General features: G+C 40.7%; 1 protein-coding gene across 1 annotated transcript in view; it reads right to left on the reverse strand.

Annotated features, from left to right (window-relative positions):
* The window catches only part of Phlpp1 (PH domain and leucine rich repeat protein phosphatase 1), a 208505-nt gene that overhangs the window by 90255 nt on the left and 91504 nt on the right, over positions 1 to 26746 (reverse strand). Inside the window, exon 3 of the mRNA XM_036203005.1 lies at positions 22119 to 22244. Within this exon, the coding sequence (XP_036058898.1) occupies positions 22119 to 22244 (126 nt within the window). The remainder of the gene's footprint in view (positions 1 to 22118; positions 22245 to 26746) is intronic.

The raw sequence follows: 26746 nt of genomic DNA on the forward strand, positions 1-26746 counted from the left end.
CAAACCTTAGAACGTCTGCAGAAAGTGTAAAATGTAAAAAAGTGTAAAAAAGTGAAACTAGCCTATGTGGAAAATGCCTAAAATTCTCATTATGAAGGGGACTTCTCAAGGATCTCACAACTAAAAAGTAAAACCCCCATTGACAGAAGCTACAGTACATGTATTACACCAGCAGGCTACAAGCAACAACACTAGGTAGGGCTCAAGACCAATGTGTGCAAGGTGACCCAACTGTTTTATAGTGATGTGGCTTTGCACAATCACTTCCTGTATCTACCCATCAGCTACCTCATCACTACAGTGGGTCACCTAATGCATACCTGACCAACACCATTTTCATTCGTAAAGCTATAGAAAGCCTCAGTAGGACTGACTCCTATCCCTAGTCCATAACCCATTACTTCAGGTAGTTAGACAAATGTGTCTCAGGAAATTCAATATGTGAATAGATCCAAATTTTAAATCAATTCACGATAACAACAGTTTAGGAGATTATTTCTAATCTATATTGATCAAAAAAAAAAAAAATTAAGACCAGGACTGAGAGATGGCTCAATGGTTAAGAGCTTTTGCTGTTCCTGCAGGGGACCCAAGTTCAATTCCTGCACCCATGTATGACAACTCATAGCTACCTGTAATTTCCAGAGAATCCTATACATCTGGCCTCTACATTATCACATTATCACAGACACAGACACACAGACACACAGACACACACACACACACACACACACACACACACACACACACACACACACGGGAGGGAGGGTAGGAGGCTGGCAGGTAGGCAGGCTGACTAGGGTCAGAATGAACAACCCCTACAATGTATTTTAATATAAATATGAATTCTAACCACTTATTTGGATTGTCATCTTTTCCAAATGTCTTGTAAACATATCTGATAGGAAAAGTGTATTTAGTCCTCCAATGTTTCACCTAACCATTATGGGGCTAAAAAGGTAAGAATCATAAAGTTTTGCTATAGACATCCACATATTCACTAACATGCTGCTCTGTTTGACACACTCTTAAATTGTGTCTTTCCTACTCTGTGGACTCTCAGTTCAAGAAGTCTTTCTGCTGAATCTAGCTGAGTTAATTTCTAACCCAGAGTATCTGTCCTAGCCTTAACCTGTATCTGCTATGCTTTCCAACTGTCATCACCTTCCTGTAACCGGACTGTGAACTCTCATCATGCTGACAGCTGTACGCTGGGTGATCATCTTCCTTAGGCTCAAATTTAAGCAGAAGGACGGAAAGCTTTGGCCAAAGCAGCTGAAATAGCACAAAGAATTCTGCCTATAAACTAAGACTGCTGTAAACTGGCATGAGTCGTTAACTGCTCTGGCCCAACCTTTAGTGGTTTAGGATGCTATGGCCCTGGCTAAAGGGACCGTCTCAGGGACATTCACTAGATTTTGGTAATGATTCTTAACTTCAACTGATCTACTCCCACCCACCAATGCTTTGGGAAGGTATGAGCAGAATATAATTTATTAATCTTTATCAGACATTCTAATACCTTCACTTGTATTAACTTCATCCTCACTAGCACAATTTCTGCTAATTCCCACTGCTTTATGACATGTAATCATTTCTTTTGTACAGAATGTATTGGCTCCAGACCTTTGAACAGTGACACTGAATTCTCAATTTCTTGATCCAATTATCATTTTATAAATTTTGATTAACAGTAGATATTTAAAAAACCTATAAAATTAGTTAGAGGTCTTTTGTTTTGTGTGCATGTTGCTGTTTTGTTTTTTGAGACAGTCTCACTGTGTCCAAATAAGAGCATGTCAGGCTATTAGAAGTAGCAAATTCTACCTAGAATTTTAATGCTTTAATATTCCTCTTTTTTAAAGTGTTAAATGGTTGGGATCATATATGAAAAAGAAAACATGCAAATTTATCTTCCATTCTAAATTATTAGAAGCACTCAGTTGTAAAATTAATGAAGGCCAATAGGAAAATCCAGAGACACAGACAACAGACAAAAATTAAAGAGGATCTACGGAAGCAAGAACACAGAAAGGGTCGAGGCACCCGTGACTTTAGGAGGAGGGGCCTACAGTCTAGAGAGGAAACAAAGTAGCTAGGTAATTGTTATAACCAGGTTATAGCAGTCTAGGAAAAGAATACATGGACAGTTGGAGAGCTCCTGCTAGGCATTCCTAGCTATCTACCATGGAAAGCAAGTGGATATGGATGAGAAGGAGGCTAACCTGTGAGAACTATTGCATTCATCATCTGCCCTTTATAAGCCCAGCACTGGACCACTTGGTGCTAGGTAGTGCTTAGCCCCGTGGGGACACAATCAGAGCATACGCATAGCAAAGGTCACAGACCTGAGAATGCCACGCCAACCAGTCCAGCTACAGCCACGGACGGTCTCCCCACCACCGACAAAATGACTATGCAGTGAGGGGCAATGCTGTCGCCGCATCTCGTCCTGTGAGTCTAACTTGCCCAAGTGAACCTGCTGCCTCACACTTCACCAGTCAGAGCATCTGAACAGGATCAACCACATAGTTATTGCCCCCCCCCCAGCCCCTGACATAAACCTCAATGTATTCTCAATAGCAATAAAAAGCAGGCCCTTGCTTGGGTGGAGACCAAGATCTAAGCCCAGAGTCCCTTCCTTACTGTCTTACTGGAAAAATACAAGTTAATAATGTCCTGAAAATGTTACTACCTGAGCACATTCTGAAAGGTACAGCCACATTCTCCCCAAAACAGCACCGTATAGACAAGGGGGAACAAATCACTAAATACACAAAGAAACAAACCTTATACTCTAACAACAACTTCTTCTTTTCTCCTCCTTCTCCTCTTCCTCCTCCTCCTTTTTTTAGGTTGTCCTGGAACTCACTCTGTAGACCAGGCTGGCCACAAACATACAGGATCTGTCTGGCTCTGCCTCCCAGAGTGTTGAGATTAAAGGAGTGAGTCACCACCACCCAGCTATAACTTCTGATTTATTTATATATATACAAACTTTCTCACACAACTCAACTATTGCAAATAAACTGCTTGTTTTATAATTAGAAAACTAAAAACCAAAAAGAAAAAGATTTAAGTTCTGGGTTCTATATGCAAGGTTCATGTGTTGAATACACAGTTCACAGACTCTTTTCTAATCATTTCATTATTTATTTCCTAAAATTATTAATTGGGCCAATGAAGAGAATCTAGCCCTTCATAATAATCAGAATACAATGCTCTAGGCTAAAAACAATGGGATTCCTCAAGATAAACAAGCATAAAATAGGAGATAAATTTTAAAGAATAAGTATATATATTTAAGCTCTGTATGCTGTGAATGTGTTGCTCTGATTGGTTGATAAATAAAACGCTGATTGGCCAGTAGGAAGTATAGGCTGGATAAACAGACAAGGAGAATTCTGGGAAGAAGGCTAAGTTAGGAGATGCCAGCCATCCGTCCAGGGAGCAGCATGTAATGGCACTCAGGTAAAGCCACAGAATGCATGGCAACATATAGATTAACAGAAATGGGCTGAATTTAAATGTAAGAGCTAGTCAGTGGTAGGCCTGAGCTAATGGCCGAGCAGTTTTAATTAATATGAGCTACTGAGTGATTTTATTTTATAAGAGGCTGCAGGGTCCATGGGGTTGGGCAGGACCAGAGAAAACTTCAGCTACAGACTAAGGCCAGGTGTGGAGGCACAGGCCTTTAATTCCAGGACTAGGAGGCAGAAATAGGTAAATTTCTATGAGTTAAGGACAGCTTTATCTACATGATAGATTCTGTCTCAGAAACAAACAAGCAAAATAGAAAAAAACCCCACTATCAAAACACACACACATGCTCGCACATACACATGCACACACACAGAAACAATAACACACATAGGCACAGGCACACTCACATACTAACACGACTAGGTGCCAAAACCTGGTTAAATATGCTATGTTCCTTACACAACAATCTTCCACCAATTTTCAAATAATCAGACAACAGTTCCTATGACACTGACATTAATTTATCCTTCACCAGGAACACAGAGGGCATCTCATGTTATTCAGTGTGTGCTGTTTAACATGTGGAGGGGTTGATCTCATGTGTCCTCCGGCAACGCATGTCAACATGCTGCTTGGAAACCACCGTTAGTATGTTGTGAGTGAACTGGATTTTGCTGATAACTGTATCTGTGATATAGTATAATCCTGTCAGTGAATCTTATAGTCTCTTCAGATCACTTTTGTAAAACAATGAAAGAACAAATAAATAAAAAGAGCAAGGCAGCAGAATGTATTACATACAGTAGTGCAAGTACCTTAGACTTCAATTTCTTTCTCTGCAAAGTGGGGATGACAACATCTCAATAGACATTATACTGATTGTGAAGCCAGACCTCAGAGGGCTGTGGTGAGATCCAACCATTAACTCTCACTTGTCAGCAGTTCCTCCCAAGGCTAGAAGTAGGTAGAAAGTTTGCCACATAAAACAGCAAAGTGTTAATCTTTATTATGAACTATGCACATTACTATAACTATAGCATGAATTCAACTAATTGCAGTTTGTAATTAACCAAATAAATCTATTAATAACTAAGGAAAATAAACACAAAGCTAGAAGAACTTTTAATGTTGTGTTGGCCTCACACCACTAATGAGTAGGTGATTTACTTGGTACCTACTATCTAAAGCAGGGAAAACAACAGTCACAGACCATGAGGCTCACAGAGTGTCAATGCATCTGTCAGCACATTAGAAAACACTAGAGGGAAGCTGCTACAACAGGGATCTGAGGACCAAGTGACAGAGAAAGCAGGTGGAATTAATTGCCAAGGATGCTTCCCCTGAAAACATGCTGCTTACAAAAGGGTAAGTCAGCACAAGGACACAAAAGATAATGGTAATTTTACAATACTAAAAGGTTAGCAATAAGGGGAGGAAGTAGAATTACATCTTGTTACACCAGAGGGCAAAACAGGAATCAGTACCACAGGAATCAAAACCTCGGCTCACTTATAAGGAAATCACTGATGCATCAGACTCTAAAAGCATCTGAAACACTATATAGATCAGTGGTTCTCAACCTTGCTAATGCTGTGAACCTTTAATACAGTTCTTCATGTTGTGGTGACCCCAACCATAACATTATTTTTGTTGCTACTTCATAACTGTAATTTTGCTACTGTTATGAGTGATAATGGAAATATCTGATACGCAGGATATATTTGATATGTAACCCTTTTGAAAGGGTCATTCCACAGGATAAGAACCTCTGCTACAGACAAGTGGGGTTGGGTATGGTGATATTTTATTTGTGCTGAAATGTGATTTTTATTTGTATGTTAATAAATAAAGTTGCCTCGGGGTCAGAGCTAAAAGCAAGCCATTTAGCAGCAGTCTGGCGGTGGTGGCACATGCCCTTAATCCAATCACATGGCAGGCAGTCTCTGTGTGTGCAAGGACACAGCCAAGCGGTGACTGAGACTTTAATCTCACTACGAACCATAGAGACCTGGAGGAAGTCATGTGGTTGGGTTTAGAACCAATGAGAAGGCAGAACTGAAAGGCAATAAAAAGACACACAGGAAGAAAGTCACTCTCTCAGGGGAAGGATGACAGTGAGTGGTCTTAGCTCTTGGCTACTGCTCTGATCTCTGGGCTTTTAACTCTGCATTTGGCTCTGTTTTTTATTTAATAAGACCATTTAGAATTACATCTACAGTTGGGGAGGTGTGAATCAATAAGTCTACAAGGGCTTCTTTTTTTTCTTTTTTTTTTTAATCTTACATTCTATGTCTATGAATTTAGCACTATTTGATATGGCTAGTATTCAAAGTCCAAAAGTGTTTGCTAAGAAACTCTCAAATATGAGAACAATTACTTTGAAGAATTACAATTAATATTGCCTTCTTGGCAACTACCTCACAAGGGACCTCACCAATACTAAAATAACATGCTGTGACTTTAATATATAGCTTTAAACTGTCTCCTTGAGACTTAGAATGTATTTTTATAAAACATAATACTATATAGGCAGATCTTCATGGTTGTGACATATTACTATATACAACCTTTAATAATTCTAGAGGTCTCCAGTTAGAGGCCCTGGCACTCACTGGAAGCTGGAGAACAGCTCCTGCACAGAGAGAGGGAAGACGTCCTAGCTCTTTCTTCCCTCGAGCTTCCCCACTTCTCCATGAGGCAGGAGAGCACAGGGCTGGTTCTAACCTGCTGGAGGAAAAACACAGGAAGGGTGGGGAAAACAGGAAGAAGGGAGGTGGAGAAAGAGGGATGGGCTTGAAATGGTAATAACCTGAACATACAAACAGGCACTGCATCAAATGCTGTTGCTGTGAGATACTAACAAATGAGATACTCTGTTCTCTGTATAAAACTGGATTCTAATACTTTGGGAAAATTAAATTAATTTAAGCTGAAATATCCACAGTGACGTGAAACCCCTTCCTCTGGAAGACAGTCACCACAGGAAAGCAGGGGTATCATTAATGTGGAAATAGGAGTACCTAAGGCACTATGGTAACTATGAAGGCATTAGTCTGTTTTACAATATTATTAGTTTTGCATACAAAATAAATGCAATCCAAAATACTTCATTTTTCTACTTAATTAAGAGCAGAATTTCTAAGTTTCTAAATTCTTAACATCTTATTGGTAATTAGGGAAAATTCTAACATGTCTTTTTTCTATAATAAAGTGCATGCTGCAAATCTACTTATAGTATTTGGTAAATCATAGTTAAGTTTCCACAAGAGAGTACAATAGAACTAGCAAAAAGTAAATGTACACAGGCATGCACACTGTGCATTAACTTGTGAGTCTTCTCCACCCTTCTCAGACTGCATGGCTAATGTGGGCCAGGCCTATACTCTTGTGTATTAGCTTCTTCATGTCTCTTCCACAGTGCTTAGATGACAGCATGACAATCTCTATGTTTTACACAGGTTCACCTTTCTACACAATTAACTTCTACAAGGAATAAATTTTCCTCTTGTTTTTGTAGTGTGGTGACATGAATAAAATGATTCCCATAGGCTCATATGTTTGAGCCTTGTTCTCCAGTGGGTGGAATTATTTAGGAAGGATTAGGAGGTGTGGCCTTGTCAGTGTGTCATTAGGGGTAGGCTTTGAGGTTTCAAGTGATTCACACCATTCCTAGTTTGTGTCTCCCTCTCTCTGCCTCACAGGTGGCAATCAAGATGTGAACTCTCCCAGCTGTCATCCATTTGCTCTACCATCACAGACTCTAAGTCAGATCAAATACTACAATATAAGTGACCTTGTTTGTGGTGTTTTATCGCAGAGATAGAAAAGTAAGACAGAAGTTGGTGTCAGGGAGCTACTGTCATGACAGGCCTACCATGCTGGTGGTGTTTGCTTGTCTGTTTTTGAGGAATGTGGAAGACTATAGTGCTGTGGATATTGACCTGTATAAATAAAATGCTGATTGGCCAGTGGCCAGGCAGGAAGTATAGGCGGGACAAGGAGAGAGGAGAATTCTGGGAAGTAGAAAGCAAAGAAAGAGGGACACTGCCAGCCGCTGCCAGGAGAAGCAACATGAAAAGACACTGGTAAGCCACAAACCATGTGGCAAAGTATAGACTAACAGAAATGGGTTAATTTAAGATAGAAGAAGTAGATAACAAGAAGCCTGCCATGGCCATACAGTTTGTAAGCAATGTAAGTTTCTGTGTGTTTACTTGTTGGTTCTGAGCATCTATGGGCCTGGCTGGTGAGAGAGATCTGTCCTGACTGTGGGCCAGGCAGAAAAACTCTAACTACAAATGGCGCTCAATGTGTTGGCAAGAGTTTCCACCTTAAATCTGAGAAAAAAAAAAGATTCTAAAATGGAGCTAAAAACAGCTTCCTAGTTGTCTCTCTCAAGTTAGCAGCAGCCCGCCAGTTTGAACTACTATGGCGGGTTCCTGGCATGTGCATCTGACCTGCACTGTGGCGGGAATGAGGAGTCTACAAGCGGCACTTTACTCTGCTGCATGGTGGATTTAGCCTTTGCTATTTAAAAAAAAAGTTTCTGGGCTATACACTGCTTTGATAGAACTGCTTCTCATAGTTGACAGTACACATGGCTCCAGACCCAGAGCTGGCTGTAAACTGTACCACTGCTATGTTGGGAAGCTGAGGTAGACGGAGCCAGCAGCCACAGCAGCATTTCAGTCTTACAAAGACGGATATTACACAGAGAATCTGGTTTATGTTGTCTTTGGGGTTTTTAACTACAGAAAAAGATTTGATCATAAAAGCTGTTGAGTTAAACAAATATGTAAATTCTAAAGGCATGTTGACTTCAAAATTTAGATATAAGGATATGTTACTTTGGAAATGAGTCTCTGTTTTTGTTTCCACAGAAAGCCAGAGGCTATGGATTTGTTCCAGATTAAGATACATCAGGTCTGATCAGCCAAGACCACCTGTAAGGTCTCCAATGACACCATGGCCCAGATGATCCAACATCCAGAATGGTTTCAAGGCAACTGGCTCAGAGGTTTACCCTCAGGAACTACTACATAATCCTACAATTTTCTTTGTGTCCCCAAAGGATTCAGCGCCCTGGTCCAGCAGGAAGTAGTAAGAGAAACTACGCCCAAATTCCCAGCTGACTTTGGAGATGGAATTGGCTCACTCCTTCTATAAACCCAGTCACATTGTTAAAAAAAAAAAAAAAAAAAAAGGTTAAGAGATTCTTGTGTCACAAATCAGAAGAGCCCTCTGGTGTGGGACAGAGAAACCATTATTTTCATTTAAATCAGATTGATTATAAATGAGATCTGTTTCTAAAGAAGAAAAGGGATATGATATAGATATGATAGGATGAAAGGGTAGATTAATGAACTTACTTCTAAAGAACAACAACTTGTTTAAATGTTGTTAAATGTCTTACATTGGTATAGATTTTAGTCTACTGATACAAACTTAAAATTAATTTTGTTATACTGTATATATATTTCTACTCTCATTTGAGGTATTATGTTTATGGATCTCAATGAGATTGTAATGGATAATTAAGAAATACAGATCAATTAATCTTCTATGATAGTTAAACTTACAGTCATTTTAAGTTTTCTAGGTATACATAGATATATTTCAGATAGACAGGTAATCTTCTAACACTTCAAAGGTCTAAAGAATATGGCATTTAAAATATTTTTAAAATTTAGATTTTCTGGACAGTGAGACATGTCTGCTCCTGGCAACAACAATTTACTTCAGAGAGGAGGATGGGCATTAAAGACACTTCATATGGAGTTTATCTTCACCTTGGCAAAAATAGCCATTTGGACAAGAAACTGTTCTTGCCTGGACTGCTTGATCAACTGGACATGCAGAACCCATAGAAAGGTGATCACTAAACTTTGCTTGACAAAATGGTCCTTCAGGTTCCTGCTTCACAGAGGAAACTGCCAGACATTCTACAGGACTCTGAGAGAAGTGACTGAGAGACTAGGCCTGTGGGCTGAAGACAAATGCCCCAACTTTACAAAGGAACATTAGATGACTGTTCAGGCTGCCAGCTGTCTCTGTCTACTCTTGCAAGACTCCCAAAAAATGCTTGCATCCTTCTCCCGGTTCTCAGGTAATATTATATCCTTCTGAGGTCTTTGATGTGGTTGAAGACTAGATAGTTATAATTTCCTCAATTATGATAAAAGATAAGTTAGATATAAAACCTTAGACTCACAAATATAAGATAGATAAGATATCTTCTTTAATATTGTAACTGTAATTCTTGCTTGGTAATTGTTTTATTATCTGAAATTTTACTATATAAAAGTTAAAACCTTGCTTTTAAAAAAAAAAAAAGAAAAGAAAAAGAAAAGAAAAGGGGAAGTGCTGTGGATATTGATCTGTATAAATAAAATGCTGATTGGCCAGTAGCCAGGCAGGAAGTATAGGCGGGACAAGGAGAGAGGAGAATTCTGGGAAGTAGAAGGCAAAGAAAGAGGGACACTGCCAGCCGCTGTCATGAGAAGCAACATGTAAAGACACCAGTAAGCCACAAACCATGTGGCAAAGTATAGACTAACAGAAATGGGTTAATTTAAGATAGAAGAAGTAGATAACAAGAAGCCTGCCACAGCCATACAGTTTGTAAGCAATATAAGTTTCTGTGTGTTTACTTGGTTGGTTCTGAGCGTCTATGGGCCTGGCTGGTGAGAGAGATCTGTCCTGACTGTGAGCCAGGCAGGAAAACTATACACTATGGGACTTCAGACTAGAAAGTCAGCTGGACACTGAAAGCAGTAACTAATGGCCATCCTAAGAGGCATTTGGAAGATAGTGGTACTGAGAGCAGTCTGACTGGAGGTCCAGCTCAAGAGGTTTCAGGGGGGAACAATATTAGCAGCTTGGCTAGAGACAATTACTGTAATATTGTGGCCAAGCATGGAGCTGTTCTTTGCCCTTGTCCTAAAAATCTGCCTGAAGCTAAATTGAAAATTAATAGACTAATTTGCTTGGAGGAAATTTTAAGGCAGCCTAATCTTGTCTCTGACACATGGTTATTAGTAATCACTCTTATGCAGCTCAATAATGAAAAAGACCAAGTGGGTGAAAAAAATAATGTATAGTTCACAAAGATCACCAGAGAATTTAAAGTTGGAATCAAGCTTGTGCTGAAAGAGAAGGGAAGCACAAAGAGAGCCTGATATGAAATGGAATAAAGGGAGGGGTTCCCTCAGGGTAAGACCTCACTTTTAAAATGGAAAGAAAGGGCTGAGGAATTTTCTGCCCCTATAAGGGCAACAAAGCAAAGGAAAGCTTCTGCAAATGTGGTTCAAGGAGGTCAGCTCCATCCCAGACTGGCAGTCAAACTTGGCAATGTTGTCCACATGGTTCTGGTTTTAGAGTCATAAGGATACAAGAGTTTGCAGAAGATTCCTCTGCAGTTAAAGAGGGCCCCCTGAGGCCAGATGTGTTCCCGGGAAGCCATGGCATGAAGCTATGAAAGTGAAGTCTGGGTTGTGATAGAGACCCTAAGATGTTGGAGATGCCAGAGCTGTGGGAAATCTGCTAAAAATAACTACATACAAGCAGTGGAACTTGTCCAAGAGAGGGAAGTATGTTGCAGACATCAAAGATGGGAGGTGGAGCCATCAAATCTCTTTGATATCAGACATGGAATTACAGGATTTGGAGTTTGTCCTGACAGGTTTCAATTTTGCTTTGGTATAGTATCTTGTCATCATGCCTCCTTTCCTTGCTTTTTGAATGGTATGTATAGTCTGTGCCACTGTCTGTTGGAAGTATGTAATTTTCTTTTTTCTTTTGATTTTACACAGAGTTACATTTAAAAGCCTTGAGTCTCAAAAGAGTCTTTGGACTTTTTAAATTGTACTGAATCAAATGCATTTTGCATCAGGATGTGGCTACAAGTCAATGGGGGCCAGGATGGGGAATTTGATAGTTTGAATGGGAATAGTGACCCCCATAGACTCATATATTTGAATACTTGGTCCCCAGTGGTTGGAACTATTTAGTGAAGGGATTAAACTCTCCAATTTTTACAACTGAATTTAGGTTTCAGTTCTCTGAGAGAGGCAAACAGGTGTCTCTCCCAATAAAGGGCTATTTATCAGCAAATTACATTGAGGGCCAAGGGACAGAATTCAAACAAGGCCTACAGTCAGCTCCACAATGTCTCAAGGACAAGTCCTACAGTCCTCTCCTTCTAGGTCACATCCAGACTTGCCCAAACTTGTACAAATATGCCCAAAGAGGGAAGAGTTGAATCCCTAGTTAGCCCTTGCTAACCTTAGCCAATCATAGACATACTAATGTAACTTCCACTTGCTTAGTCAATCATAGGATGACCTAACTGCTTCTACAATTCCTTTAGCTGTGTATAAAAGGAGCCTACAAAGCTTCCCTCATGGTCACCATCTTGCCTTTGTGTCAGATGTGTGGCCCTAGCATGCTGGAATTCTTACTCTCCAGATAATAAATGCTCTTACTGATTGCATACATGGATGGTGGTCTTCTGTGCGAAAATTCTAGGACTCTAGCATTTAGGAAGGATTAGGAAGTATAGCTTTGTTGGAGGAGGTGAGTCACTAGGGGCTAACTTTGAGGTTTCCAAAGAGTCATACCATTCCCAGATTGTGTCTTTCTCTGCCTCATGAGTGGCAATCAAGATGTGAACTATCAGCTGTCCCTTTGCTCCACTATCATGGACTCTAAGTCCCTGAAACCACAAGCCAGATTAAATGCTTCCTTCTATAAATTGTTTTGTTCATAGTGTTTTATCAGAGAAAAGAAACAAAAACAGCCTTCAAGATGTAGTTTGCTCCTGCTCTTATTAGTCTTCCTATGCCCCAATAGCTCACATCCAATCTCCCTTATATCTCAATTAACACTACAGAATTGGTACAAAAGCAATTTTTTTAAATAAGCTATGTCAGCAAACCCTTAGCTCCACTTCTGATTCTACAAACTTGGTGAATGAGTTTCCAGAAAACTCCTGGGCTCTTCAGAAGAGTGATTCTAAGAATTCTTCTTACTTAGCACTAGAGATCCAGTATAACAAACTGGAGAAGATCCCTAAAGCATCAGGGACAGGACAGGCTAAAAGCAGAAGACTCTTTAGACTGCATCAAGTATGCATTAAAGATGACTAAATCACACTAAAGTGTCTCCTACAACTACCACTAATGACGTGAATCCATCTCAATCCTATTACGCACCCGTGGCTTGACTCTCTGAGTCAATCTGGACCTGAGAACATTTTCAAGCACATGAAACTGAAAGTTTGTTGTGGCTCTCCATACAGCTCATTTTTATTTAAAGGGTGTCATTTAGTCATCGTTTCATATGCTCTTTAATTCAGCATGAAATCTGCCCTGCCCTTCACAGTAATGACTTCCTTTTTAAATCAGTACCCCAGATTTAAAATACAAGATACTACAGCTGTACGGGGAGTTACACAGCAGGAGCAATAACATCAGTGCCTGCACAATCTGCCTGCAACTGCCAATACGCTGGCTACACAAGCACAGAGAGACACATACATGGACAAGCTAAGCAGCCCTGAAGAAAACCTGCACTCATAATCACCATGTTTTAACCAAGTAAACCAGGCTAGTTTTAGGTCACGGAGGTCCCCAGAAGAGACCATGATGTATCTTTTCCTTTCCCTACAGAAAACAGCAGAGAGGGCTATTATTAGAAACAGTGTAGGTTGAGTATTATCAATATGAAATTCTAAAATGTGAAGTGATCCAAAAATTTTGAATGACAAGTAGAACTATCCTGCATGACCTCATGTGACAGGCAGCAGCCAAAATAAAGATTCACTAACTATACTGTACCAAATTACCTTCATTTTCTGTAAGCACAGTATATAAAACAAATCAACTCCAAAGTCAAACTTAGGGTCTCTTCCCTGAGGCTAGCTCCCTATGCATGTGCAAATATTCTAAAATTGGTGGGGGGTGGGGGTGGGGGGATGGAAAGCCTGAGACATTTCTTGTCTTTTGAGATCAGAATTATTCAAGCTAAAATCAATGCTTTCAATTCCGTCATTTTATTGTTCAAAATAAGTAAGCTAGTGACAAGTGGTAAGTCATTTCCAACTTCCTTTAGCTAATCAATACTTGGAAACATTGAATTTGCTCATTAATCTTCTAAACCCATTTGTAACAGCAATCACAATTATCTGAAACAGGGCTGCAGATATGGTTCAGTGGTTAAGAACACTCGTTGCTCTTGCAGAGGACCAGGGTTTAGTTCCCAGCTCCACTTAAATGCGCTCTTCAGGATTCTATAGGTACCACCAAGTATCAAGATGATGCACATGTATACATATACAAGCAAAACATTCATATCTATAGATAAACATTTTTAAGAATTCTTATCTGAAATATTTGCTGAACATGAGGGAAGTAGTGGTTTTATGCTTGTATTTATAAGATATTTTTCACTGTATAGAGTTGCATACACACACACATACACACACACACACACACACACACACACACACACACACACACACACAAAGCCCTACACTGTATTGTAGATATGCACAGAGAGGAGGCACACAGTTTAAACAGTGTGGCCATGAATGTCATGGTAGGTGGGTTACAGATATGTTAATGTTAAAATATATTGTTTCTACTTCAGAATATTTGACATTTCTGTAATTAAAGTTAAAAACAAAAAATTAGAGTGCCTCATGCCTGCAATCCCAGCATTTCGAAGCAGAGGCAAGAAAACTGCCACAATTTAAAGACTAGCCTGTAGCTACATAGCAGGTACCAAGTCAGCCTAAGCTACATAGTGAGATACTGCCACCACCACCACCACCACCACCACCACCCAACCACACACACACACACACACACACACACACACACACACACACACTCACGCATGCACGCACGTTCACACCACATGCGAGCATGCACCCACGCATGCACATACCTGCGCCTCAAAAAACAAAACAAAATGTTAAGAGCACATACACAGTGCTAAACCAGTGACCCAAATCTACTTATAGCCTTCCATGACACAAACAGATTTATAGTATGATACTATAGAAATGACTATAACTTATAAAGTAACATACAATTAAGGCTACAGATTCACATGAAAGACTAACCTTGAAAATAAGCCACAGAATCAATCAATATGTCTAAAGAGAGCATGCTCTAAAAATGGGACTACAAATGTGAACATCTGAAAGCAGGCTTTCCCTCCTACCACAATGAAAACATGCTAGACACATGTCTAGATGCTGAATAAATAACACCCCTCCCTTTTACAATGCATACAACATTTTGTTTACTGAGTTTTTAAAGTATGCTGCATGTTCATATTTTAGAGATGACTTTAGGACCAATATTGTAATCATCCCAAAGGATTCTTCACTAACACACGCCCAACACACAAACCAGCTGACAACAAAAACACTTCTCTACAAGCCAAACACATGCACTGAAAATCTTCCTTTGCAAAGCATTTATCTAGTTTGTGTTGATTTAAAAATATTGGAATTTGGTTATTTGTGTCTTTTCATTATAACTAGGGTAGGGGAAAAAAAAGAACATTGAAATCTGAACCTTAGATTTTTTCTTATGTTACTTTTTCTTAAAAATCCTTTTTAAAATGAAAACTATGTTCTCTCAATATAAAGAAGAGGAAAAGAGGTGGTTTTCATAGTGACTTTGAATATGACTAGTGTCTAGCTTCCTAATACTACATATAAGGAATGTAGAAGATGGCCAAAATGAAGAATAGAGGCCACGTCCACTCTACCCTCTGTTTGCAGCACCAGCCTACTCTCCCTACATTTGGAGTGAAAGAGAATCATACAATTATTCCCAACTCAGTAGTTTAACCAAGAGGGGCCAGAGCCTCATTATATAGAAATTCTACCCTAATGAGAGGTTCCTTCACTCATTTCTTCTACAACAGCTCATTATAGACCATTTTTTTATTACTACTTTATTTCTAAAAATAATATGATAAAATAAGATGAAATGAAGTATTTGCAGTGCTGAAGAGTCCTGACCTGAATGACACTGGCCAGGTGTCCTACAGCTTATCTGCATCCTCCTGGGCAGTCTGACAGTTTTTCAGGCAGATAGCTGGTGTTTACGATTGTAAAAAGGAAAGACGGTGTTCCTAACATTTGCATATAAGCGTTTCCCAGACCCCCTGTCTTCTCAACTTTCCCAAAACAGCTCCTATGATTGAGAGCATCACAATATACCTCACTTGGATAAACAAAACCTGTGCTCTCTTATTTGCTGGAAATACTATAAATAAATCTTTAAATGACTGCCTGATCACTTGATAATGACAGAAATGACAGTCATAAAATTAACATCTGTTTAGTCATCCATATCTGCAGGCATACATATACTGACATTTGCCAGTGTAAGTCCATCACACGTACATTTCACATAAACCATAAGAGATACCATTATTGTTCTATCTATTAGATAAAAAAGCTTAATATTTGAAATCTTACATAGAACCATATAACCAGGAAGTAGTAGAATAACAATGACTACCTTACTCAGATACTCAGATTACTCACCTCCACTACACAGAGCTCCCCACAACACACAGAGTCTTACTGAACAGAACAAGGATGTTAAAGCTCCATTCTAACTAATTTATTAACAGTAACCTGAGGCAATGAAATCTAACTTCCTCCTCACTCACTCCTGGAAACACACATTTTGTAAATACAAATGTAAACAGGACTACATATGCACATGGCACACTGTCTTTTACACACAGTGACAACACATTTCAGTACATAGATATTAAATATATTGTTTGGGATTTTTAGTTACAAGGTCTCATGTACTTGGGCTACATGTGCAAGGTTACATGTCCCTTGGGCTGGTCTCTAAATATGTAGCCCAGACTAACGTTGAAATCATGATCCTCCTGCCTCAGCCTCTCCAGAGCGAGGAAGAGAAGTGAGTGGCACTACTCCTGGCCTTAGCATCAAACACTTTCTAAGGAGCAATCATAATCAGTGGGGAGGAAGCCCCACGGAAGCCCTCTCACCCTGCTGCCACCACGCCCTGGCTCAAGTCACAGCCCCGCCACACCCCAATCCTGCAGTGCCTCTCACTGAAGAAGTCTGGTGTCTGAGTCTGTTCATGAGAGAGATGACAGCACTAGCCAATGGAGAAAACACATCAGCCAACCACAACCAGGAAAGGCTAACCAAGCTGACACCAACAGTCACAACCACCAAGCTAGAAAGAAACATTTCCACACTCTTCTCAAGAGACAACTCAGGCGTCTATCTCTCGTGCTTTGCTTCTCTGTCTACCCCTTTAATAGAAGCTCTTTGAAGATGCAAACTGTGTATGTGGAATACAATTAGTGCTATGACGTCCAACTGAGGCTTTAATCTTTCACAATTCAAAGTAAAGGTCTAGAAAACGTGTGTGTGTCTAGAGATTAAACCCAGGAACTGCACATGTTCTACCACTGAGCTACATCCCCAGCCCTAAAAACCATTCTTTCCTTTTTCCTTTTCTTCCCATCTTCTATATAACTTAGTGGTTACCCTGTCCACCTCCAAAACACACCCCCAGGTTCCTTTCTCCAGGTCTCTTCAGTTCTACCACAACAATCATCCTTGCCTCTGCTACATTAACCAGTTACTTCTGTCTTGCCCAGTTACCTATGACATACGTAACTTTACAAAAGAATGCTCTGTAATGTTCTGTCACTACATAAACAACACAACTGAAACTCTACATAATTCTATAGCACAGGACCCACTTTTACCTCAGGGTACTCTTGAGGAAGGAGAGTTGAGAAATATTAGATAGAAATATAGAGGGGAGAGAGACAGACAGAAACACAGGATAGCATGGGAAGGCCTGGATCCTTATCCACTGGCCCCTCTGGCTCTTCTAAAGGGCTTTTTATAAGAATGCCAAGGGGCAGGGCAAAAGACTTTCCCTTGCTTGATCAAAACATACCGCACATGCAAGTGCAGACCCTTCCAAACACCTGGTAGCCACACACATGGTCAAGCAATCCTCTAATGCAACTCTGCTTGGTAAAGCAAGCTCAGATCTCACTAGGAAACTTTTGTGGGTCTCCACACTCTGCCTACTGTGACTTCCCTTCCTTATTTACGACTCCATTTTTATAGGCTGAGGGCCTTCATCTGTCTTCACTCTCTTTCTAGAAAGCTTGTCCCATAACATTGTCAAACCATCACAGTCTTCTTCCATGATGTTTCATTTAAACGTCTCTTCTTCCCAACATGCTGGCCTAGCATCCTGTTTAATACATTATGAGAACCTGATAACTTCTTTTTAACTTTATTTATATTATTTTATGTATATGGGTGTTTTGCCTGCATGAATATATGTACATTAGGTGCTTGCCTGATGGAGGCATCACAACTGGAGTTACAGTGAGTTGTGGGCTGCTATGTAGTAGTATGTTTAACCAAGGAGCCACCCTCAGTTATTCCTTTCTCTCTTTCCTATTTACTTGTGGAGGAAATCCTGCTATCTGATAGGGGGTTGGACTTTCTTTGCTCTATTCTTGCTGCATAATCACAGACCTGACCAACAGAAGGTATTGAGTAAATGCATGACAGAGTTAGAATTATACCTTACAAACTGTATGGTATTCAATACACAAGACTATTAATCTTTTTGTTATAACGGTTTCAATTAAAATAATCTGCTGTAGTTTACTTGGCCACTTACATATACTCTTATTACACCATTATCACTACTTAGGAATTTGTATCTCAATTGTTTTTTAAAGTAAGCAGCTCACATCTGGCTGAATATGCATTACTCTGAATTTGGTTTCTAAGGTCAAAAGTATTTCCATATAAGACATTCTACAACTCAACCATATCCTGAAAACTGTCAGTCATGGAAAATAGACTGAAAAGGCTGCTCTGCAGCAGAGTGACCAAGCGAACTGTGGTACCTTGGATTAGAAATGGAATAGAAAAGCAACTACAGAACATACAGTCTTGAGGACAGTCCAGAATGATATGCTAATAATAAGGTCGGTCTCCTTGTTCTAATGAATACACCACGACTACATGCGCAGGAAACAGAACAAAGGGCATATGGAAACTGTTTCTTTACAATATTTCTGTAAATATAAAATTATGTCAAAGTAATTAAAGAAAGGCTTATGTTTAAGATCATTATTTCAATACAAAAGAAGTAACTTCCCACTGATAGTACGCTGGCATTTTATTCTGAATAAAGCAGGATATCAGCAACTGATTTTCTGTCTTGAAACCACACAGTGTCACTTAATTGTGAACACATATTCAGAACTACTTAAATACAAAAGCATATTACTTAATCCTTGTCTCCTAATGGCTACAAGCACAAGATGAGTTTTAAAACAACTAGACAAATGTATGTGTCTCCCTTCATATCAGGGTCACTCCACGTGTGAGACTGAAGGGGAGGACTCCACACGTGAGAGAGACTGAAGGGGAGGACTCCACACGTGAGACTGAAGGGGAGGACTCCACACGTGAGAGAGACTGAAGGGGAGGACTCCACACGTGAGAGAGACTGAAGGGGAGGACTCCACACGTGAGAGAGACTGAAGGGGAGGACTGCACACGTGAGACTGAAGGGGAGGACTCCACACGTGAGAGAGACTGAAGGGGAGGACTCCACACGTGAGAGAGACTGAAGGGGAGGACTCCACACGTGAGAGAGACTGAAGGGGAGGACTGCACACGTGAGACTGAAGGGGAGGACTCCACACGTGAGAGAGACTGAAGGGGAGGACTCCACATGTGAGAGAGACTGAAGGGGAGGACTCCACACGTGAGAGAGACTGAAGGGGAGGACTCCACACGTGAGAGAGACTGAAGGGGAGGACTCCACACGTGAGGCTGAAGGGGGCGGGTCGTCTTCTTCCCTACTTCCCCTGCAGAGTGTGCTCTGTGCACTTAGAATACACATTTGCCTTAGGTTAGGAGAATCTTCTAAATGCCATCAACCACAACCTGCCAAAGCTTTCTGGAGGGAGAGAAGCAAAAGATCCTAAAAGCCAGCCCTCACCAGAGAACAGCAACTTGTCAGTCATCCAAATGAGGGAGTGCCATGGAAAGCCTGGGAAATGTTTCCATTAACTGTCTCTACAGTTACTCTCTTATTCACTTGACAAATAGCTCCATCATGCTATGATCATATGTATGAATCATAGAGCACTTGGCCAACAAACTGGATTATAATTTAAAAACATGACAGTGAATTCTGTGGTAAACGTTCCTGTACCTCAGAGACCATCATTTAAAAGACACACCCAAAACCAAAGCACTTAGTGCAGCAATCTAGCCAGCCCATCACTTCACAATAAGATGCAAAAATGCCTACTCACAAAGTATCTGAAAAATGAGCATTTACTTATCTTATTTATAATGTTACTCTAGTTTAATACACAGGTGCAGGATTTCATGGGACAAATACACACATTATCCTGAAAAAAATACGCCGGTACAGTATTTCATGGGCCAAATACATACACACAGCATGCAAAGGAATAGGGAGAGATAAAATGCCCACAATAAGATAAAAAGAATGAAATTACTTAATAAGGCATAATAAAGAAAAAGAGAGAAGACGGTGTTAGATGGTTTACAGGAAAAAGTAATCAGAAGATGGAAGCTCGTAAGCTCTCTAGCATGTTCTATGGTTTCATATTTATCCTATCCTAGGCTAGTCACTAAAATATTCTCAACCTCGTGTAATTTATCTGTAACGTAAGTAACTGAATTTAAGGTTTACTAAGATCTTACAAATAAAAAAGTGTTTTTTTTTTTTTAATGGAGAAAAACAGCAGCCACAAGAAAACCCACAGATTCAACTAACCTGGGCTCACAGAGACGGAACTGACAACAGGGAGCCCGCATGCGACTGACCCAGGCCCTCTGCACGTATGTTACAGTTGTGTAGCCTGGTCTTCTTATAGGACTCCTGACAGTGGGAACAGGGCTGTCTCTGACTCTGTGATCTGTTTCGGTGGTCCTTTTCTCTCACTAGGTTGCCTTGTCCAGCCTTAAAAGCAAATGAGTGCCTAATCTCACTGCAGCTTGATACACCATGGCTGGCTAATATCCATGGGAGGCCCTCCCTTTTCTTAAGAGAAACAGTGGAAGTGGACCGGATGTGTGGAGAAGTGAGAGGGAAGGAGAAGGAACAAGGAGAGGAGGGAGGGGAAACTTTGGTCAGGCTGTCAAAACAGAAAATGTACTCATTTCTTAAGAAATAGTTTTGGGTGTTTTGCCTACATGCATGTCTATGTACCATGAGAATGCATGCATTGCCCTCAGAGGCCAGAAGAGGGTGGAAATCTCCTGGAACCGTAGCTACGGGTGCTGTTAGGGATGAGAACTGATCCCAGGTTCTATGGAAGAACAGCAAGTACTCTTAACCAACCACTGAGCTGTTTCCAGCCCCCATACAAAAATTACAAAGGCTCACTTTCATTGTCGGTCTTACTTAAGTGACCATATTTGTGAGATTTCCACTGTGTCATACGAAGAAGCCGCTGTCTCAGAGCAGATGTCCTGGTCCTCTGGCCCTCACACTCACTCTGCCTGCACTTCACTCGTTTTCTCTGGGCCTCAGGCTTAGGAGTGGCACTGTCGATGCACATTTGGGCTGCGCATCCCACAGTCACTTATTCTCTGTACTGTGATCAGTTAGAGATCTCTGTAACAACCTCCATGGACCACAAAATCAATTTATTTGATGAGGGGTGAGAGGTACACTTATCTGTGGGTTGAAGGGTAAGTATTTAAAATAGTTACAAATTATATTGGTTTATAAAAATGACAGTAACATGTTCTCTCTAGGATCCATGACCTCTTTGGCCACAGATAGCTGGCTAGGTCTAGGTTTACAGTACCAGGCACGAAATCCCTCCCAACAAGTGGATTTGAAGTCCAATTAGACAATTAGCTTTTGTCTAATTGACCCAAGAAATGACCGCAACTATTGCACCACAGGGGCTACTTTGATAGACCAGTCACAAAAGTTCTAGCCATAGAAGAAGAGCTACAGCCAATCACTGGCTGATGAGAGAGGCAGAAACAGTTTTCCCCAAGGATAGTCATCCAATCCCAGTGGTCAGTCTTAAACATATGTACATACCAGCAACAATAAATGGGTTAGTAGACTGTATTACACACACACACACACCCCATCCCATCCCATCCCAATAACAATAACTAAAGAAGTCACGAATTTGAGAATAAATGAGGGAAAAGAAGGAGCTGGGGGAGGAGTAGGAAGGATGGGCAGGATTTAAAATACTGAAATGAAATTCTCAAAAAGGAAGGAAGGAAGGAAGGAAGGAAGGAAGGAAGGAAGGAAGGAAGAAAGGAAGGAAGGAAGACTCCTTAAATTTTTTTTTTTTTAATGCTATGTTTAGGGGCTAAGAGACAAAGCCAGTAATGCTAAACAAAAATTACTGGGGGTTTGTGTGCTCATTTTCACCCATATTTAGCTTTTTAAACACTAAAACTTGCTAATCCTTAGTATATCCGAGAGAGGAAAACAAAGTGTGGAAAGCTGTATTGGGCTAAGTGATGCACACAGCCTGGGCACGCCAGTATAAGCACTGCTTACCTTGGAGACTTGCCGCAGCCACCGTAAGTACTCCGTGAACGTGTCAAAGCAGATGTAGTACGTCTGGCTTTGGGGCCCCGAGGAGCTGAGCGCTAAGCAGTGCTGGTGCCTCTTCACCTCTTCCACCTGTGGGAAGAGGAAGAACCATGAGCCAGCACACACTGGGACTACAAGACCTGCATCTCTCCCCACTGTGTGCCAGCACACACTGGGACTACGAGACCTGCAACTCTCCCCACTGTGTGCCAACACATACTGGGACTACGAGACCTGCATCTCTCCCCACTGTGTCCCAGCACACGCTGAGACTACAAGACCTGCAACTCTCCCCACTGTGTGCCAACACACACTGGGACTACGAGACCTGCAACTCTCCCCACTGTGTGCCAACACACACTGGGACTATGAGACCTGCATCTCTCCCCACTGTGCCCCAGCACACACTGGGACTACGAGACCTGCATCTCTCCGCACTGTGCCCCAGCACACACTGGGACTACGAGACAGCACACACTGGGACTACGAGACCTGCATCTCTCCCCACTGTGTGCCAGCACACGCTGGGACTACGAGACCTACATCTCTCCCCACTGTGTGCCAGCACACACTGGGACTACGAGACCTGCATCTCTCCCCACTGTGTGCCAGCACACACTGGGACTACGAGACCTGCATCTCTCCCCACTGTGTGCCTCTTTCTACTTACAGCCACATCCTTGTGTCCCAACAACTTCAGTTACAAAGAAATCAAGAAAGGAGGATTTTTATCTTCATTAAAATTCACCACCCAAGTGAAATTCCCTTCTTCCTGTTGAAAAGCAGTACAGACCCTTCCTTTCTTATTCCTTACATAGGTGTCTTTACAAGACTGTGGGCTTCTTCCTCTTAGAATTAAAATAATAAACTCCCATTCACAGTAAATTATTCACAAAGAGAAAAAGTTTAAACAAAACATGTTATACAAACTCCTGTCATTTTCTTGACAAAAAGGACCAACTCACAGAGAATGTACAAAAGGGTTTCATGACGACACTGTTTAAAACGCAACTGAACCAGAAACCATGGCTGAAAATTAAAGTCTGGGTGTGTTCAGAAGCTGGACAGCACGCTAAGAACTGCCAGAGCCTCTGTCTGCCAGTGAGTGCTCTACCACAGGTATGAACCCAGTCCCAGACATGACACACTTTGCTACATACTACATACTTCTGAACATTCCAGGTTTTAAAAAAAAATTATAACCTAAAAATTTAGAACTGAACAAATACATGTGAAAATCTGTAGGGTGAAATCAAGAAAAGATGAAGGGAAATTAACATCTTTTAATATTTAGAAAAGTAGAAAATTAATTTGCTTAGTATGGAACTTATTAGCTAGAAAACTTAAAGCCGGAAACCGAACTCTATGTTAAACGGCAATAATAACAAGAGCAGAAGGCAGGGGTCAGTGGTGAGGAGGCTCCTTCTGGCTTCCACAGGCACCTGTACTCACGTGTACATACTCAAACACAAATACGTAATTAAAAAGAAAATAAATCTTAAATTTAAAAGGATGATGTGGGCTCAACAGGTAAAGGCACTTGGTGCCCAGCCCAACAACCTGAATTTGATCTAAGCCCTCCATGGCACCACATGCACTCACATGTGTGTATACACATACACACACACACACACACACACACACACACACACACACACCATACATTAATAAAGTCATGGTAAAAATATAAAAAGACAATCAGACATGTATTTTAGATTGAGTGTAAAATTACACCTTGGCAAGCAAATTGGGTATCATCCTATAATGTAAATAGGCTTACCTTCTAGAGGCCAATAATGTTCTCTGGTGCTGATATACTCAAGGACAGTGTATTTCCAGGAGGTCACTGGATTGAGCTCTTCACTGTTCAGAACTTGTCTGACCTGTTGTGTGGGTATTTTACTATGGAAATCCTTGCTAGCCTTTTAATGCCTATGCAGCAAGGATACTGGTATTCACCAAATACTCCACCTACTTCTCAGCACGTCCCAGATCCCTTACAAAAGTCAAGTCAATATAAATTATTCTGGCTATGAGCTGCTGATAAAAGTATCATGGGTCACTATTTCAGATCTCAATACACAAGAGTGGGGCTGGAAAGAGCATTTAACCAGCCAGCAGGCATTCCTTACAAATACCCACAACCACAGCTCCAATGTGGGCAGGAACAGGAAGACTACTAGAGCTGTTGGCTTCCAGTTTAACCACGAGGTTCAGGAAGAGGAGCAGGCAAGAGAATGATTTAAAGGACATTCGACAACCTCTTCTCACCTGCTTTCAGACATGCACAGACACTCACAGGCACACAAATAAAAATAACTCTTTAAATAGACAAGAATAACACTACAGGTACTTCTTCCTCTGCCACAGGTCACCAATATTAAACAACAGAAGAATGCACCTATAGAGTGTGCAGAAAGAGACATCAACTCCAAATCCACCCACTCATAGTGGACATGTGACACAAAGGAGAAATTACTACTGTAAGGCATCAAGTTCTGGTAGTTGTGTTACCGTGGTAACACTAACTTTTGAGTTTGTTGTTGTTGTTGTTTTCTTTCTGGGTGCTCTTGTGCTCTGCCTATGTTCCTGTCACTTTGTCACAAGAAATACTGTCAATTGATGACCCATTGTCCTGACAGTGTTCTAGGGGCAGAGGCGGGAGAGACAGCTCTTCATTACCACCTTCATCAGCCTTAGAGCTGCCCTCAGATTTTCTAGGACTTTGATTCAGGCCAAACTGGGATTCACAGCTTTAATGCTGAAAAGAATTTTAAAAGTAGATGGTTTATGAGGCAGAGTTGGAGTTTAATAAAAACGTTTTAATACAGGTTTAAACATGGAGTGAAAGCATAGGTACTAAGCGGAAACCAGATGCACTCATCGGGCAGAGACACATCAGTGTCAGCACGGGCTCGAGGAGGTGCTGTCTGTTCACTCTTCTGAACACCAAAAACATTCCCCATAATACCAATGTCCTGGGAATAGAAAGTCTGTTGTGAGTAAGAATTTCTGTCTTAAAAAATGTATTTACCAGAAAGAATATCACTCTAAGATTATGTCAACAACACTGTTACAACAAAAACCTGGAAGCAACCCAAATGTTCATAAGTAGAAAAATTACTTTAAAAATTACAGTAATTGTGGAATATTTACAGACTAGATCATTAAAAATGAAAACTACATAAACATAAAATCCACTCAATGAAAAGCCTCTATCTTAAAAATGTCCACCCTCTTAATCAGGCTACTCCAGTAGTGTCTACTGGGTGTTGTGCTGACTTATGTTTTGCCATCTGCCTACCAACCTGATACATGTTCTTCTATTTTTGTTTGCTATATACTGAATAAACTCACTCATTCAGAAATGATGTATGGCTACTTTAGATAATCCCCTGAGTTGTACAAAACAAAGATAAACATTTCATTTATTGTTCATCTTTACTTGAAGAGATATTAAAGCCTTGCTTATATGTATTATCTTTAAAAAAAATCCGTTTAACCCTACACAGCAAATTTAGTATGACTATACAATGAATGAAAATGTATCTTTATTAAAAATACTTTCAACAACATTTTAAGAGAGTTTTAACTTTTTTAAAAAATTACAGGTGTGTGTGTGTGTGTGTGTGTGTGCGCGCGCGTGCGCGCGTGCGCGCGTGCGCGCGCACAATGGCCAAGGTCATATGGAGGTCAGAGGACAACTTGTAAGAGTCATTGCACCATGTGGGACCCGGGGATGGAACTCAGGTCATAAGGCCTGGCAACAACTGCCACTCCCCACAGAGACACCTCACTGGTCCAAGAGGGCTTTCTTTAACAATGAAGCCACTTGTTATTTGAAAACTGTAAACTGATCGTGGCCTGGTGATGTGGTAAACAGAAACGATAGCAACTACCACAGGACTATGCCCATCTGCCCTCACTTCACTTCTAGCTCTTCCACATATAAATCAAAAGGGAAGGGAAAGGCTTTTGCACTTAATCTGTTTTTCCTTTACCAACTAAAACAGAGTGACAAAAAGAAATAGACAAACACTAATGAAGCTCAAATTACAAAAAGTGAATTATTTTCTCCTAACTGGGTCAACAGGTTTTAAGACTTGGTTTTCAACAAGCTCCATTATTTTAAAGACAGTGCAAAGCAGGTTTGACAAGATCTGCTTGTAAAAAGCGGAAGCTATTAACTTTCAATTCACTCAATAGTAGAAGTCTGTCCAATAACAGGCCTGGGAAACAGGACAGGCCTCTGAATGGCAATCTAATTATAGCGGGATTTTCTGACCTTACCTGAACATTCCACGTGCTTTTCTGCCTCTCTGAGTAGAATAATCTTGTTCCCACTTACATGTCAAAAGACTTCTCACCCTTCAAGTTCTATTATTGTTACCTCTTTGATTATGAAATTCTTTCTTCCCCCTACAATATGTTGCCCTTTCACTAACCTCCCCCAGTGCTCTCGATTTCTGTGTCCCACTCACATCTCTAAGGCAGATGGTGATGTGTCCACCCTTCGTCTCCTGATACGAAGATAAGATGCTCAGCGGTACAGATAGTGACTCCCCATTTCTTAGTACCAAACAAAGTGCCTT

This window comes from Onychomys torridus, chromosome 11, assembly GCF_903995425.1.
Source record: "Onychomys torridus chromosome 11, mOncTor1.1, whole genome shotgun sequence".
In the NCBI taxonomy this organism is placed as follows: domain Eukaryota; kingdom Metazoa; phylum Chordata; class Mammalia; order Rodentia; family Cricetidae; genus Onychomys; species Onychomys torridus.